The sequence below is a fragment of the Trachemys scripta genome, chromosome 4 (genome assembly GCF_013100865.1).
Source record: "Trachemys scripta elegans isolate TJP31775 chromosome 4, CAS_Tse_1.0, whole genome shotgun sequence".
Classification (NCBI taxonomy): Eukaryota; Metazoa; Chordata; order Testudines; family Emydidae; genus Trachemys; species Trachemys scripta.
This window is the reverse complement of record NC_048301.1, coordinates 131,380,801-131,398,697: the sequence shown is the minus strand read 5'-3', so window position 1 is coordinate 131,398,697 and position 17,897 is coordinate 131,380,801. Positions and strand designations below refer to the sequence as shown.

The window sequence follows — 17,897 nt, the reverse complement described above, 5'->3', positions numbered from 1 at the left end:
AGTGGTAGCATGATGCTAGCCGACCCAGGCTGGAGCCGCCGGGGGGGGGGGCCAGCCTGGGCCGCGCCTCCTCCCCCCACACCCCCCTTACCTGCTTCAGGCTTCCCGCGAATCAAATGTTCGCGGGAAGCAGGGGAGGGGGTGGAGACTTTGGGGAAGGGGCGGAGTTGGGGCGGGGCCCCGTGGAGTGTCCTCCATTTGGAGGCACAAAATATGGTAACCCTAAGGGGAGCAGGGGGAGGAGCAGGAACTTGGCGCGCTCAGGGGAGGAGGCGGGGAAGGGGTTGGAATGGGGGCAGGGAAGAGGTGGTGCAGGGGAGGGGCCTCATGGAAGAGGCGGAGTGGGGCGGGGCCGAGGGCAGAGGTGGCAGGGTCGAGCCCCCACGGGAAAGAGGGGAAGTCGGCGCCTATGATCCACCACGCCCCAACCATGGGCCCCCTGCCACATCACCACGCCCCAACCGTGGGCCCCCTGCCACATCCGCTTTCTCCCCCCAGCTCTCATGCTGCCGGGTGTCTCTGGAAAATCCAGGGTACACACCCATTTCCTGTACTATAGAGGTGTCCTCTTCTCCTCCAGCTCTGCCCCCTGCTTTGCTACTAGAACTTCTCTCCCCTGGTTGCCTGTTAGGGCCGAGCCCCCCAAAGCATGCTTGGGAGCAGAGCGAGCTGTTCTAGGTGGCACTAGATATCTAGTGCTGGCTGACATGAAAGGATGCCTGGCACCTCTGGAAATCAGGCCCAAGGGGCTTCAAGCTGGGCTCCCAAAATCAGCAGCCTCTTTGAAAGCATGGCTGGGAGCCTGTGGCTTCGGAAAGCCAATGCACTGCAGTCTGGAGGCTGCACAGAGACACGTTGCAACAGCAGCTTTGAGAAGTGTGAACGCCACATCCACCGGCATTAACGGCTATTAGTGCTGATAGATCCTCGCAGTAGGACCGGCGCTGAGCATTTCACGGAGCGCTACACCCGTTGTGCACTGGGCAGCGCCCATCTCACTGCACCTTCCGGCCACCTGGGAGAACTGGCCATAGCGGTCAGGCTGGATGGCTGGAATATGGAACATCTGACCATCACTAACTCTCCCACAGAGGGTAGAGAATGGATTGAACTGCTGGCTTGATCTCCACTGGCACGAAGTGGCCAGCTTGTTCCAAGGGGTCGTTCCCTAAGCTATTGTTCCCAGGCAGCACAGCCTTGTTCTTCAACTCAACCAGAGCTCCTTGTCCACCCTGACCTGTGACCCTCGTGTATTACTGCCCCAGGCAGCCGGAGACATGAGGTGCGTTAGCAGAGACTGCACTGAGCAAAGACGGCCGGACACACGCACGCAGAGCCGGCTGCTCTGGCATCACCTCCTCTTAGACCAACTCCTAGGGCTGGAGAGACAGGCCTGCTGGAGGTCAGCAGCACCTGAGCACGGATTACTGAGCCGACACAAACCTCTGTTCCAGAATCAGGGATGAAGCTTTTAATGGTGACCGTTTTCCCCGGAGCCGGAAAGGGGGATTCGCGGAGGCCCTGCATGAAGGGGTAAATGACGGCCATGGAGATCTGCCGCCTCTTCTCCACTTCATCGAGGATCTACGGGAAGGAGAGACCCGTCAGCAACAGCAAGCCAACGAATTCCCTGATCACCCCCCTCCCTCCAGCACCACAGCAGTGGCTCAGTTGCTTCCTCACTGAGGAACAGCAGCCAGCACCAGTCTCAGCACCACAGGCCTCACCCTCCTCAACCCTGGACAGGTAGTGGCCTCACCACCTGCTCCCACAGGCAGATGTCCTTCCCTGTACCGAGATGTAGATCAGGCAGCAACAAGACAGGGATCAGCAGCTGCACGAGACCCGGGCTGGGCATGCAAGCTGGGTTAGCGTTTTGCCTGTGAGCATCAGCGTTCCTACCTTGGAGAACAATCCGAAGCAGCCCAGGCAGCTGATGATGCAGAAGACCTCTGGGAAACGAGGGCCCCGGCCAACAGGCTAAAAGAAGGATCAGCACCCAAAGGGTTAACTGTATGCCACAATCTCTTACCCCCTCTATCAGGTGCACAGAGACAGCCCCCATCGTTATGGGGACTGCCACTCAGGGCGGGGCCATGGCCTCTCTAAGGAATGCAAAGTCAGACCTCAGCAAAGCTAGGAGCCCTCCATGGCTTGGCCTTGTCTGCATCCCAGAAACCTGGTTAATAATACCACCCAGCTCAGCTGGTCCTCACCGGCTACTTAACAAAATACAGGTCAGGAAACTTGCAGAACAAGCTGAAAAAGCAAGGAGGGAGGGGAGGCTGGTACCAGCCCTGTTCCTCTCCAAACTCAGCTGCAGGAGATGCCCCACCCCAGAAGCAGACGCATGTACACAATCTCTGAGGCAAAGGGAAGGCGCTTAGGACTCCCGCTGGCCAACAGACCTCCAGAAAAAGGCTCTGCAGACCGACTAGAGGAATCATTGAGGATGCTGCCCAGCAGTGCCGTAACAAGGGCGAGGCGAGTGAGGCACTTGCCTCGGTCACACAAAGCGGGGAGGGGGGGGGGGCACAGAAAGCGGTGGAGAGAGGAAAAAAAAGCTGCTGGCAGGCAGAGATATTTATAACCCAGGTGATCCCCCCCCCCCCCCCCCCCCCCCCCCGTGCCTCCCCCGAGTGTCCCCTGGCCCCGACTTGCTCCCCCCACTTCCCGGCCCCCGGAGCAGAGCAGCTCCATGCTGCCTCCCGGCAGCAACTGCTGCCGCAGGGTCCTAGTGCCCCCAATCTCAATGCCAGGGCAGACTGACTCTGAGCCTGCCCTTCCCCCTCAGACCCTTTCATTTTCCAATGGGACCTCCAGTAGCACAGGGGCCCCCCCCGCCCAGAGTCACCGCTCCTGCCCCATGCTGGGGCAAAGAGGCAGCCCCATCCCTCACCCCCAGTGAAGCTACAGTCAGGGGCAACAGCAGGGAAGGAGGCGCACGCAGCGCCCCCCAGCACCCACCATGGGGGAGGCGAGGGAGATTCCTGGACCTGAGAGGGGCCCTAGGAGCACATGCAGTGACAGTGGTGGTGGCGGCGAGTGTGCTGCTGGGGGGGGGCAGGAAAGGGGGGATCCTCCCCCAGAGCTTGCTGCTGCCAGCTGGGGGGAGTCCTCTTTGGCCCCTGTCCCAGAGCAGCCTGCCTGCACCCCAAACTCATCCCCAGCCCTGCCCCATCCCAGAGCCCCCACCCCCGTCAGAGCTTTCACCCCCCCACCACACCCTCAACCCAAGCCCCTCCAGCACCCCAAACACCTTATCCCCAGTCCCAGCCAGAGCCCTCATCCCCCCACACCCTGACCCTCTGCCCCAGCCCTGAGCCCCTCCCACATCCCAAACCTCCCATTCCCAGCCCCAGACACAGCCCTCACCCTGAGCCCCTCCCACACTCCTCATCTGTAGCCACAACCCATTGTCCTTACCCCTACACCCCATCCCTCTGCACCCCTTCCCATCCCCAAACTCCCTCCCAGAGCCTGCACCCCAATCCCCTGCCCCAGCCTAGGGCCTGCACACTAGACCTCCTCCCTCACCCAAACTCCCTCCCAGAGCCTTGGGCGGGTGGGGGCGGAGTTTTGGCGGGGGTGGGTTCTGGGCACCACCAAAATTTCTACAAACCTGCCACCCCTGATCCTGCCCTGCAGACCTGAACTCCCAGCATTCTCAGGACACATGCTGATCCCTAAAGGCCACTGCTGATATCCAGCACCTCCCTCCTCTCTTAACCTGTGAGTCCCTCTCTGGATTGGAACTGGACTGGAACCAAAGACCATCTTGGAAGCAACATTACCAGCCCAAGCAGTCAAAAATCATGGAGTTGACCCCCCCAAAACCACAGGCTCTACCACCGCCCCTTCATTCATTCTTCAGCGGCAATTCGGTGGCAGGCCCTTCCCTCCGAGAGGGACTGAGGGACCCGCCGCTGAATTGCCGCGGAAGAGCCGGCCCTGGGGGAGGGCGCAATTTTATGTTCTTGCCTCGGGCGCAAAAATACCTAGTTACGGCTCTGCTGCCCAGCATGCTGCTGGAACCCCTGGGCATGGGGTGGGGGTGTGGCAGGTCTGGGGGGGGGTAACAGTAGAGACCATGGAACAGAGTATGTGTCAGGAAGGGAAGTGAGGAATTAAACTGGTGGCTAGCTAAGCACGGCAGGTTTGGGAGAGATGGGTTCAGAGACTCATGGGGCAGGGGAGGGGGGATAAAGCTGCAGGCAGGAGACACTGAGGCAGGGTCTGTGGTTTGGGCAGCACACTATAGCCCTGTGCTGAGCTGCCACTCTCCACGCACACCACCCCTGGAGGGTGTCCAGGGCCGGCTCCAGGCACCAGCTTACCAAGCAGGTGCTTGGGGCGGCCACTTCGGAGAGAGGCGGCACGACCAGCTGTTCAGCGGCAATTCGGCAGACGGTCCCTCACTCCTGCTCGGAGCGAAGGACCTCCCGCCGAATTGCCACCGCAGATCGCGATCGCGGCTTTTTTTTGTTTGTTTGTTTGGCTGCTTGGGGCGGCCAAAACCCTGGAGCCAGCCCTGAGGGCATCAGTTACACCCCCCGCAACAAAGTCTGCCTCCCCAGCCCCGAGGGCAAGCAGCCAGCGGTGTGGCTCAGGAGGGATTCAGACTCCCTTCGTAGGGTGGAATTCAGGGCCGGGGCACACTCTGGTTCAGGAATTGCTGTGCAGAGACGAAGGACGCGTCGCTTGGCAAAGACCTCGGTTTGTTTGGGGGAAGTGCTAGCATGGACTTGTCTGAACTCAATGCGCACAGAGGCATGCCAAGGCGGTGAGGCCTGTCAGGCAGCTGAGCGGGCTTGTCTCCCCGGCCGAGATGCTATGTATTCCATGCTGGGGGCATCTTTAGGGTTATTTGAAGAGAACTGAAGCAGGCAACGATTTCAGAGCCCATAAACAGCGCAGCACAATTCCCAGCATACACCAATCTCCGCTATCGCATCACGTCGGGCCTTGAATAGAACGAACAGGAAACAGGGCCTTGGTGCTGGGTAGAGGCAGGACCTCGTGGGTTCCACCATTCCTGGCCTGCAGGATTGTGCTTCAGCATCTAAGCACCAAACTAAAAAAGATGGTGTGTTCCTAGCCTTTAAGGGCTTGAAGAAAAGCTTGAAAACACGAACTAAGAGTCACCGAAGCTCTGCAGCTTTCCTGAGCCTGCAGACAACCGAAGGCACTGCTAACCTCCTGCTCTCTGCCTGTCGCATCAATAATTAAGTCTCCTGAGGGCTGTAATAAATTGGGCTAATTCTGATTGTGGGGCTCGGTGGTGTGTGGTGGCTTGTGAAATACAGATCACACTAGATGACACGCAGGTCCCTTCTGGCCTAGAACGCTATGGGCAGGTCTACACTTAAAATGCTGCATTGGCACAGCTGCGCTGCTGTAGCGCATCTGGTGAAGACGCTCTAATCCGACAGGAGAGAGCTCTCCCGTCGACTGAATTACTCCACCTCTGTGAGAGGCTGTCTAGCTGTCATAGTGCTGTCTACACTGGTGCTTAGGTCGGTGTAACTTACATTGCTCAGGGGTATGGATTATTCACAGTGAATACTGCGTGCAGGTGTGCTCACTCCATCTCAAAAAAGATATATTGGAATTGGAAAAGGTTCAGAAAATAGCTTCCGAATGAGGAGAGATTAATAAGACTGGGACTTTTCAGCTTGAAAAAGAGATGACTAAGGGGGGATATGACAGAGGTCTATAAAATCATGACTGGTGTGGAGAAAGTAAATAAGGATGTGTTATTTACTACTCCTCATAACACAAGAACTAGGGGTCACCAAATGAAATTAATAGGCAGCAGGTTTAAAACAAACAAAAGGAAGTATTTCTTCACACAACCTGTGGAATTCTTTGCCAGCGGATGTTGTGAAGGCCACGACTATAACAGGGTTAAAAAAAGAACTAGATAAGTTCATGGAGGATAGGTCCATTAATGGCTATTAGCCAGGATGGGCAGGGATGGTGTCCCTAGCCTCTGTTTGCCAGAAGCTGGGAATGTGCGACAGGGGATGGCAGGGCCGCCCAGAGGATTCAGGGGGTCTGGGGCAAAGCAATTTGGGGCCCCCTTCCATAAAAAAAAGTTGCAATACTATAGAATACTATATTCTTGTGGGGGCCCCTGTAGGGCCCGGGGCAAATTGCCCCACTTGCCCCGCCCCCAGTGGCCCTGGGGGATGGATCACTTGATGATTACCTGTTCTGTTCATTCCCCCTGGGGCACTTGGGATTGGCCACTGTCAGAAGATAGGACACTAGGCTAGATGGACCTTTGGTCTGACCCAGTGTGGTCGTTCTTATGTTCTAAACCTTCCAGATAAATCAAGTTGATCTGAAACTGCCATCAAATTTCAACCAGAGGCTGAAGAATCTAGTGATCTCCACATAGAATTTAGGTGACTCTTGCCTGGGTCAACACAGGGCCTTGACTATAGGTGGCCAACACCACGATACACAATTCGGAGGCCCTGGTAACAGTCTTCCACCACAGCCGAACTGGGCTGGAGTCAAACCAGCACCCGAGAGGTAACCATCCATATCTCATTGTCCTGCCTCTGAGCCAGTCAGGCCCTCAAGGGTAGCTAACCAGTCCTGTGCCCGTCTCTCCCAGTCTCTCTAAGGGAGCCACGAAGGAGTGCAGCAGTTTCATCATACTAGATGTGTGTACCCAGGTGCCCTCCCACCACCCCTCCTCTTCCTCCTGCCTCTCTGCACATTTCCCCCACCCCCATCCTGCACCTGTCACTGGTTACCCTTCACCACACACACGCCCATCCCCGACCGTCTCTCTGTCTGCCATCAGGCCGTGCCTGCAGCTGCAGCAGGGCTGGGCACAAGCACTTCCCCCGAGAGCCGACTGCAGAGTGAGTCTCCTGTAAGCAGTTCCCTGGGGCTAGCCTGGCTCTGCTTGCTCTCCTGGTGCTGCCCAGGGGGATGGAGACGCGCTGCAGCCAAGCTGGCTGCTCAGGGTGCTAAGGGCCGGCATGAGACCAGATTATTTAAAGTGAGGGATACTCACCAGCAGCCGCCTGCAGTAGCCTATCTTTCTGCTGCCATCAACGTTGGTCAGGACAAACGAAAAGGTTTCACTGAAAGACAAGGAGAGGCGTGTTTCCACTGCTCTGCTAAGGGTCGAGGTGTGAGAGCCACAGGAGCTTAGCTTGGAGCCACTGAGTGACGGGGCAAAAGGGGGCGGGGAGAGAGTCACCAGCACTGCCCAAGATGGTGACTGACCCTCCCAACAGCTGGATCCTCCACTTAATTACCAGTCAGGTCCATTGGCTTAGACTGTCAGCCCCCTAGGGCAGGCACAATGGGGCCTGGCCCATGAGTGGGGCTTCGAGGCGCTACGGGCTGGCAGTGTGGTTAGCGGACAGAGCCCTAGATGGGGACTCAGGAGAGCTGGGTTCTATTCCCAGCTCTGCCACCGGCCTGCTGGGTGACCTTGGGCAAGTCATGACCCTACTCTGGGCCTCAGTTTCCCCATCTGTAAAATGGAGATAATGACACCGACCTGCTTTGTAAAGCGCTTGGAGATCTCCTGATAAGAGCTAGGCGTAATTGTTATCACAATGAATAATAATTATCAAGAAGAACAAACAAACAGACCACTAAATATCTAGAGGAGAGATGCTCAGCTGTGAGTAATAAGCAGCGTGGGATGATGAAGCACTAACCCCTGGCCAGATAAACTGCAATGGTTAAGAGCCAATAAGGTGAAATCTCAGCCAGGAGTGGTTTGATTTTGCAGAAGCCAGGCAGGGAAATTCTCCCTACCCAAGCAGCTCACTGGGTTCTTGTGACATCTGGGCAGTAGGAGGGAGCATGAGGACTTGCCTTCCCTTCCCCGCTTCCCGCCCATGGGCCCCTGCCTGCAGCGCTGGCTCTGGGCTGGTCCCTTAGCCCGTATTAATCAGGGAGTCACCTGGTGTATTCCGTGAGTGGGGCCCAGTGATTGCCGTCGGGGAAGCAGAAGAGGGGGATGGCTTGCAGCAGCCTCTCTTCCTCCTCCTTCTGGCCCCGCAGTAAGTTCTCACGCTGAAATGAAAATGATACAAGAAGTAAAATCACAATAAAAAGGGATCCAGACCCAACCACTGCACAAGGGAAACAAGTCTGGACTCTCTAGCTGGGCTCTGTGGGTCAGGACTGCGGTGCGTCGGCAGAGCAGTGCAGGGCCCCAGGACTGGAAGAGCGGGTCACTACCTAGTCCGTTGTCCAACAGCTGACTGGTTCCTGATCTCTCTAGACTGCCTCCAGGGTGGACAGGAGGATTCCCCAGTCTAGCAAGCCCACCACTCCCTGGGGGGAGCATAGGCTTTGAGCGAGAAGGGCAGCATAGCTGTTGGTAGCAACAAGGCCAGACGCAAGACTCAGCTATACTGACACAGCCCAAAATGAAGCTTTCCAAACTGAAAAGGAGGCACCATGACCATGAACAGAGGTGCATTCTGGAGCCGGGCTGACCCTCCCAAGGGAAGGCAAGAGCCAACCTCCCATCAGAAGCATGATTTTCAACCCTTCTCCTCCTTTCCCCCAAAAGGGATCAAGTCCCTGAAATGTCACATGCCGCATCTCGCCCCCAGGGAGGATTCTGCTAGGAGATGTGGGGTGGGTAGGACAGAAGAAAAGAGTTTGGGGCTCTGATTGAGAGAGCCTGTGCTCAGCCTCCTTTGCACTTCCCATATTCTGGCCCCATTGGGGGTCAGTTTGTCCCCCCAGACTAAGTTAAAATGGCCTTAGGCTGCTGTAATCTATGCTCAGGCTGCCCAGAGCCCTGACAATTTTGAGGTGACTTCTAATAAATACGTGCACATTCTGGAACCAGGACAGGGCCCCTCACCTTTGGGAACTGGTAGATTATCTTGGGTTCATAATCACCCCCTGATTTCTTCTTTAGTGAAACCACGACGAGGTATTCGAAGAAGAACTGTCCTGGTGAGTAGCAGAAGTGGCTTCGCTCTCCCGGCCTCCTTGCAGATTCGGATTTGCTTTCGTCCGGGGGTGCGTCCCGATTTACATCTGTAACCCAAAAGTTATGGTGCATGGTGACATGGCAGCCAGTGGGGTTGCCTTTTTTAGTGATCCAGAATGCAGTTTGGCTCAGAGAGTAGGGGGTAATGCACCAGGACCTGCACCGGAAATGGAGAAGGGAGGCAACCAAACAAGGAAACACAGACTGTGGGCTTGTCTATACTGAGATGTTAATTCGGATTAAGGCGGTGTGCAAATGTAAAGCATAATAGCTATTCCTGGTTAACTCCCTGTATGCATGATCTTATTCTGGATAGAAGAATCTTATTCAAAATTAGCTTAATCCACTTCCAAAATGGATTAGGCTAATTCTGAATAAGAACGTCCACAGGCCCCTTCACACAGGAAGCAGCTGTCATTCTAATGCAACGTACACCAACTTACTTGTAGTAACTTTTTCTACACCTCACCCTTACCAACACAGCAGAGCCCGTAGGTCCGAAGTCTGTCAGAGACCCCGCCTATCAGCAAGGATAGTATTTTAAAGTGGGGGCCACTTAGGGATCTGGGGCAAAATCAGTACTTGGTCCTGCTAGTGAAGGCAGGGGGCTGGACTTGATGACCTTTCAAGGTCCCTTCCAGTTCTAGGAGATGGGATATCTCCATTAATTTATTTATTTTTTTTATTTATAACTCCTATAATGTATTCATCCCAGGATGCACTTGGCCACCTCCGTTATCATTTGGATAGTGCCATTAACTTTCAAGTTGAATTGCCTGCTGCGCAGGTGACAGGAGAAAAGAGAAGTCCCCTGTTCAGACATGAAAGGAACAGACAAGGGCTGCTGTTGTTGCTGCAAAAAGAGATAATACCATCAGGGGAGAACAGGAAGGGCTTTTACAAATTTGCCAAGGGAAAAAGGAAATCCTAGTGGGTGTGAAAATTGCCCTGCAGCTTCTGGAGAGAAGGAAGTTAAAAACAGTTGCAGTATCGAGCCATGTGGGCTATTTCTTAAGGTTACATGAGTCACTCTCACACTGTAACCTAGAAACTTGGGCTCTCCAGGTCACTCGTCGCTGCTTGTTTAACTTTTTCTACACCTCGGCCTGAAAGAGTACAGAGCAGGCTGACTGAGCCAGGGCAGGGAGGCCAAGCACCTCCTAGCACCAACACTGCAGAGCCCGTAGGTCCGAAGTCTGTCAGAGACCCCGCCCATCAGCAAAGGCAGTATTTTAAAGCCACAAATGTGCAGGGTGCCCCCCCCTCGCCCCCGCAAGGAATCCAGAGGCCACTTGTCTGGAGTGTGGGAGTTTTGCATTAACGCTGTTTTCTCCATTCTGTGTCACGAAGAGCAGCCGTTGCTATTGCAAAACAGAAAGCCTGGAATAGCCAGTGGTCTCCCATCCTGGTACCAACCCAGCCCAGACTTGCCTAGCACTTTATACCAAGCACAAGCAGGCCTCTTCAGACCCGCAAGACACTGGGTGCACACACAAAGCAGGTGTCCTTCCAATGCAATGCACACCAACTCCTTTAAGCTCTTCATCCCAGGATGGACGTGGCTGTTATCATTTGGATTGTGCCATTAACTTTCGAGTTTTATTGCCCCCAGAGCAGGTGCCAAGCAGCTACAATAAAGGGTTGCTCACCCCGAGTCCAAGGCTCAACAGAACAGAAATAATAACCACAAGTTGCATCACACAGGGTGGGGGTGGGCAGAGGGTCAGCAAAGCATATGGGGCAAATGCACTTTAGGGTACCAAGAAATCATGAAATGATGGGGCTGTATTTACTGCAGTCTATCTGTTCTGCACTGCGCACTCTGGGAGGAATTGTCATTCCAGCCCATGTACTAGGCTGCTTTGCTCCTGTGGCACAAAGTGCCCCTACAGCTGGTATAGCCAGACCTGGGAGGGGGAAACGTCTGGGAGCATACAGCAGGTGCAACAGCTCCTACACCACCCCCTGCCCTGTGGCTGGCACAGGGAGAGGCGGCTCCCCCACACTCTGGCTACTGGCAGTTAATGTAAGTTATGCCAGGTGAGTGGCCTGGTGCACAGCTGACCCATGATCTCAAGGATAAAACTTCCCGCAGCCCCCATTGGCCTGGAGCAGCGAACCGCGGCCAGTGGGAACCGAGATCGGCCGAACCTGCAGACGCTGCAGGTAAACAAACCAGCCCGGCCCGCCAGGGGCTTTCCCTGGTGGGCCACGGGCCAAAGGTTGCCAATCCCTGCAATAACCTACAATAACAAACCTTAAGGGAAAGTAACATTTTATGCACTTTCATATACTTTTTACAACTGAGATTGCAACTAGGGTACATTGGTAGGCCCAATTATCACAACAGGCATTAACTAGTGTGACGTTTCTAGATCTACTCTCCCATTCCTCCGTCTTCTTGGAACCCTCAGCTTGTCTTCAATGACCTGAGAATGTTCTTGGGGAGACGACTGCTAGAGATGAATAATAGTGTGCAGCTGGGAGGTGTACTCCCTCCATGGGTCACATCTCAGCTGAGCTACAACCTCCATGGCCAGTGTCTATACCCATCATGGAGCCTATGAACAACAGCTCTGCCAGTACGCCAGGGTCCCGTGTGGTCTCATACCCTGCTAGTGTAGGACTGCCTGTTCTGATCCAAACTGACGTCAGCAGAGTTGGGCAGATGGGAGCCTTGGATGCAGCCAGCATTGTGACACCCGGGCCTGATGTCTGCATCTTTCACAGCACTCCGACAGCAAGGGATGAATATGAGGCAGGTTTGCAGAAGAGCCTCTCTGCCCTGCGTTCTCGCTGGTAGCATCCATCTTATTTTAAGCAAGCATCACATCCCTACTTGTACAAAGCAGCTTTAGGGCAACCTTGGACTCCAAATGTGAGGCCATCGTTCCAAAAACGCATTGTTCCCCCCACTCTGGCTCAGGACCAAATGAAGTAGAAGTGGAGTATTTTGATCTAATGGAGGCTCTCTTCCTCTCTGACCAGCTATAGGAGTAAGGGAAGGGTGCGAAGACTGCGTGCATGGTGGGTCACCCTGTAGCCCTTTCTCCTCTGCCCAGATCACAAGCTCTTGGCTGCCACCCTCTCCTTCTGCCCAAGCTTTGGGGATGGGCTCTCAGAAGGGTGGGGGGTGTCTAACGGGCCAGTTACAACCACGTTCCTCTTCTCCAGTGAGAGGGGGCCCAAAGCTGCAGCACCATCCTTGTAGCCTGGCACCAGTCTTCTACTGCCCACACGCGGGACATGCACTCTGAAGAGGGGCGTGTGCATTCCTCAGCGGGCGCTTTGACCTGATATTGTCAGTGACACACTGGGAAACCCCACATTAGCCCAGTCCCCCGATTGTCCCAGGCACAGCCAGGGCCTCCATGCAGGGATGTCCAGCATCAGCAACAAGTCAGCTTTGAAACAAGTTTCTCCCTCCCTTCCATGCCCTCCTTCCTTTCCTCCCTTCCCACCCTGCCCACTCTTGTTCCTTGTGATCTTGACTCAGGTCCAACCTTGTGATCTAGACTCAGTCCCTGGGCTCCTCCGAGTGCCCAGCTGTTTGGCTGCCTTTATTCCCCATCTCCTTTTGTCCCGTGCTGCACGTGACCATTGCGAACGGCCCCTCCGCTCTGCTTTCCGACCCCTGCATCTGCATTCTCTGGCATACACGGCACCGACACGGAGCAGATTATGTGGGGGAAGGGAGGGGACCTCTTGGGACATCAGCCTCATCCCTTTACTTCTTTAGTTCCAGCCAGTGAAAGATGCTGAGAACAGGCAGCTTCTCCTTATCCTCAGAATAGGTGCAACTCAGGCAGCAGCTCCATGGCTATCCTTCCCCCCCCCCCCGCCCCACAATGCCGCCTGCCAGCTGCGACTAGGGGTAGGAGGATCCCCTCCAAGTAGAGAGGGGAGATCCATTTCCAAATTGACATCACCTGCTCTGAGCTTTTGCACCATGGTCTTCCCACACCGATTCAATGCAAAGGGAAGCTCACTCGGAAGACAAATCCCCACACAAGGGAAGCTGACACGCAAGAGGAAAAAATTAAACCGGTTTGATGGGTGAGCAGTGCACGCAGACGCATAGGGGAAGCAGAATGTCCCTGCATTGGCCCTGTAGTGCAAATACCAAACCTGTTTGCCTTAGGCAGTGGGCCAGACGGATACCAGCAGCACCAGAGGTAATACACTCGCACCCCAGTGCTGTAGGACAGACCTGCACACCCCTACATGGGCGTGGAAGGCACAGCTGCTGAGAGACTTTACCACAGAGCAGAACTGCAATTAGGTGCTGCTGCTCCGTCCTCAGAAAGGAGCAGCAGGGACACGCCTGCTAGGCACCTAGATGATGTGTGTCCTTTACTGGAAGAGATTAGATTCGCTGGATGCAGGGTGGAGCCAGGCTCCTCCTGGATGATACAGAGGTTCTTCTCAGAGTACTTATGGAAGCTGGGACAGCAGCCTGGCCAGGCATAACTGAGAGCACTGGAAGTGGAGGAAGATTTCCATGCCAGTGTACAACAGCTGCGGAAGGTAGCTGCCATGGTCAAAAGGTTGCACTTCCTATTGGAGTGCACCCTCCCTGTCAAAAGGTCACCCTCAGCCAAGCAGCAGGCTGCAGCTAAAAGTAGGTTCTGGTTTCTACCGTACTGACCGAATTCAGATATTATTCTCTGATTTCCAGTAATATAGCTGCCACCTGGGAAGAGAGAGCCTGATTAGGCCCACCCAGCCCATGTCTGGGGAGCCAATACAGGAATGCGCATGGCTATATGTCCTCGCTAATGCTTTGCCTGGTCTAACCTTAAAATACACTCCAGCTACAGCACTTCCAGTATTGGCAGGATCAAGACGCCACCTGTCTGAATCTCTCCACCAGCTATCAAGTGACCAAGCACTAATAATTTGTTCCCTTCTGAAATCCTGACACCCCTAACTGGAAATAGCACCAACAGCACTTTTAGAGCCCCTCCGCTTGCAAATGCAGCTGAGATTTTAGGGGGAGAATCATCTTAATGGGTTACAAGTAGCACTGTGTCCACTCAGCAGCTTGGCAGTCATAAAAGCCACCTGAGCTTATCCATACCTTCCACGGCCATGCCAACTGGGTTTGTGTCAGTGCATGCTGGGAAAATCTGGGCATCTATCCCATAGTGTCTCAGCAGAAGATGAGAGTACGCAGAGGACTTACACTCTAGGACATCCTACCATACAGAGAGATGGGAGGAAGGAAACTGGGCCAAACTGGTTACACAGGTCAGCCAATGGGCCCCGCGCACGCTGAATAAGAAGCGTGCCATGAACTCCAGCAAGGGACACATGGCTATTGCCATGGTGATAATCCAGTGGGGTGGTGGGAAAGAACGGGAGACTGGCAATGAGCACCATTACAAGAGCTAGAGAGACTGGCTACAAACCTATTGCGGGGACCTTGATCTCCAAAGCACTTTCAGAAACACAAACCAATCAACTCAGAAGTAGGGTGACCATACGTCCCGTTTTGGCTGGGACAGGCCCTTTTTTAAGCCCTGTCCCAGCCGACCTGACTTTGGCAAGAGCAAATGGGACAAATGCCCAGTTTTGCCACAAAAGTGGGGTGTGACCCTGAGTGGGACGCAGAGGAATGTGCAGGGGGTAATGCCAGCCCTGCGTGAGGGGAGGGAGGGCTCGGGCGAGTGGCTCCGGCCAGGCCAGCCCCGCATGGGCAGGGGTGGGGGCAGTGGTGTGGGCCGGCCCCGAGTCGGTGGGCGGCTTGGGCCGGTCCTGCCTGGCCCTGGGGTGTGAGCAGCATGGGCCAGCCCCACATGGACAGGAGGTGGGGAGGGAGGAGCAGCTCAGGCCAGCCTCACATAAGGGGGCGGGGGGCCTTCGAGCTAACCCCACGCTGTATCCCATTTTCCCTTTTGGGAAATATGGTCACCCTACTCAGGAGCCATGGAACAGGGTTCTGCCTCAGGAAGGGAAAGTCTCAGATTCTGCAACAAACATTTAGTGCCGCTGCTACAGCTCCTCATTCACCCAACATCCTGCCCACACCCCAGCAATTCCCGGAGGCTGCCCTGCTGGTTTTGGGTTTGAGGTGGCTGGTGAGGTGAGTTCACGCTGGTGGCGAATCATCCGGAACTGGTCCCCATCAGTTTGTGAAGTGGGGGGCAGGTCTTTCCTTACTGAGGTGGGAGTGGTTCTGATGGATCTCTCCATCAATGATGATATGAAAGCAGGGGCGGGAACAGGCCTGGCTGGTGAAGGCTGGGTATGAGGAGTGTGAGTGGGGGGGAGACAGGCAGGTGAGTAGCGTGACCATCTCAGGAAGAGGGGACTGGGCTCCAGACTCCTTCCCACAGAGGGAAGTCTGGCTGGCTGGGTGAGCAGGTACTGGGAGCAAACAGCTGCAGCTGGAACCCAAAGCAGGTGCAGCTGATTTCCACCTCTTCCTCCTGGTACAGCGTGGCATGACCCTCTGGGGAGAGGGTGTGGGAGGAAGATGCCCCTGAGGCCCAGTTGACACTGAAATTGCCCTGATTTCACTAAACTGGTTTCTGAACTGAGTGAGTTAAGCTCAGTGTAATTTATCTGCATAGATAAGCCCTGCACACACTCCCATCAGGCTCCTGACAGCATGGCGGGGGTGGGGGGAGACAAAAAGGCAGAAAGTGTCCCTGTCTACATGAGATCAGAACTGGGAATGATTACTAGGCTCACTCCGGCTCAGCAAGGCAGTTCCTGCTGTGATACTATCAGCCCCTTAAGTGCAGAATTACTTTAATATTTTACTATTTACATAAAATGTTCCATTTCTCTGGCCACTTTTTGCGGTGCAGCAGAATTTTGTTTCATGCTCTGTTTGCAACGTGCAGACACCCAGCTGCCCTAGTGGAAAGGAAATAGGTTTTCTACAGCTCTACCAACACTTGACAAGGATCAAAAAACAAAACCAGCCTCCCCCAGAAGAGCCGAAGGGCTTGCCGCTCCAGTACCCGCAGAGCACTAGAACGAAGGGCATGCAGATTCCGGGCAAGGTGGCCCCTGGGCTCCACTCCTCCCTGGGCGCCACATGGTAAACACCAGATGACAAAAAGAAGGCCCAGTCAGTGCTGTGCCTCTAATGAGGCGATCCTCAGCTTTCCCTCCACTTTTATCAGTCATGGCATTTGAATTCAGGCCGCACTGAGCCTGAGGTATCTGGGACACTAAAAGCACCCTGTAAACGGTCGTTCTTGTTGCACAGTCCAGAGACCAGTGAATATTTCAAGGTACATTATCTTGCAGCCATCTCCCCATTTTCCAATGATGGTCAGCATGGTAACTCTGAGCTGATTTTAGGGCCCACCATCTTGAGGACTGATAGAGCCATATCAGGGCTGGGACTTGGGAGACTCACGTTCAATTCAATTCGGCCTGTGTGGCTGTATCTCTCCGTGCCTCAGTTTCCCACCTGTAAATTGGGGAGAGTGGCACTGCCCTACCTCACCCAACAAATACAAGACAGATTGGGCTAGGCTGGGATTCTCTAGTAATGGGGGCATATAAGAACCATACCTCTGAATGCTATACCCTGTTTAATAGCTTGTCCCAGCAGCATTTCCAGGGTGTAAAACTAGAATGTCCATTGCCCCTGCATCCTGGGCAGTCACTTGCACCAGTGCAGAGAGGTGTGAATCGGGGAGGTGGGGCTCTGCAGGGGTGTGAATGACCGCAGCATGTCAGGCTAGGGGAGACTTGGCTGAGGGGCTGGGAGTTCGTGTGAGCTCTCCACCCAAATCCTGCCGGGCTAGGGGCGGGGAGGCAGCAGGTGCCCAGACAGGCAGGATTCAAAGCAGGTTGGGCAGAGGGAGTCCCCGTAAAGCCCCTTCGCAGCGGGACAGTCACAGCGGGAGTGGGCCCGATCCCGCCTTCCGAGCTCCGCGTGGCTCGGGGCCAGCGCTGCACCCGGGCTGCCTTCCCGCGCCGGCCTCGGGAATCCCAGGCTGCTGCCCCCGCAGGAAAGTCCCGGATCCTCCTTCCCGAACAGCTACGAGTCCCAAGCCAAGAGCCTGGGGGGCAGGGAGACCCGGCGAGCGGGGGGGGGGGGGGGGGGGGGGGGGGGGGGGGGGGGGCGGGGGGGGAGGGGGGGGGGGGGGGGGGGGGGAGTGTGAGGGGCGGGGCAAACAAGGGGGGGGGGGGGGAGCCNGGGGGGGGGAGGGGCGCTGCCGCAATGGTGCAGGGAGACCCGGCGAGGGGGGGCGCAGCGGGGGGCAGGGAGACCCAGCGAGGGGGGGGGAACGCAGCAATGGGGCAGGGAGACCCGGCGCTGGGGCAGCAGCAATGGGTCAAGGAGATCGGGGGAGGGGGCGCCGCCGCAATGGGGCAGGGAGATGGGGGGGCGCCGCCGCAATGGGGCAGGGAGACCCGGCGAGGGGGGGGCCCAGCGGGGTGCAGGGAGACCCGGCGAGGGGGGGCGCAGCAATGGGTCCGGAGTGAGGTCAGGGGCAGGACGCGGAGTCCCAGCGCCCGCGGTGGGGCTGGGCTCGGGGGGACCCCCTGCCCCCCTCACCTCTTCGAGCCGACTTGCGCCGCAAGCTGTTTCGGAAGAAGTTGGCGAGCCCCGTCCCGGCCATGCCGGCTCCCCTCGAAGCTGCTGTGACCCTGAGCGCGGCGACCGGCCGGTGGGTCCCTCTGCAGCCCGGAGCGGGCACCGCGCTTCCGCCTTCGCTCCCGCCGCCGCTTTCGCTTTCAGGGGAGGGGAGAGCCCTGCACACCTGCGGGGGGGGAGGACTGAAGGGAGGGGCCCTGCACACCTGGGGGGGAGCAGTGCACACCTGGGGAGGGGGGGCCCTGTACACCTGGGGAGGGGGGAGCACTGCACACCTGTGGGGGGGCTTGCACACCTGGGGTGAGCTGACGGGAGGCGGGGCTGCACACCTGGGGGATCCCT

The 17,897-nt window shown here is 56.1% G+C and overlaps 1 protein-coding gene across 1 annotated transcript in view; it reads right to left on the bottom strand.

Annotated features, from left to right (window-relative positions):
* Positions 1-17,677, bottom strand: part of DENND2D (DENN domain containing 2D) — a 31,490-nt gene extending 13,813 nt beyond the window's left edge. The window contains exons 1-6 of the mRNA XM_034767583.1: positions 17,517-17,677; positions 8,858-9,036; positions 7,940-8,052; positions 7,034-7,103; positions 1,903-1,980; positions 1,444-1,584 (exon numbers count right to left, since the gene is read on the bottom strand). Of these exons, the coding sequence (XP_034623474.1) occupies positions 1,444-1,584; positions 1,903-1,980; positions 7,034-7,103; positions 7,940-8,052; positions 8,858-9,036; positions 17,517-17,580 (645 nt within the window). The 5' untranslated portion in view covers positions 17,581-17,677. The remainder of the gene's footprint in view (positions 1-1,443; positions 1,585-1,902; positions 1,981-7,033; positions 7,104-7,939; positions 8,053-8,857; positions 9,037-17,516) is intronic.
* Between the last annotated feature and the right edge of the window lie 220 nt (positions 17,678-17,897).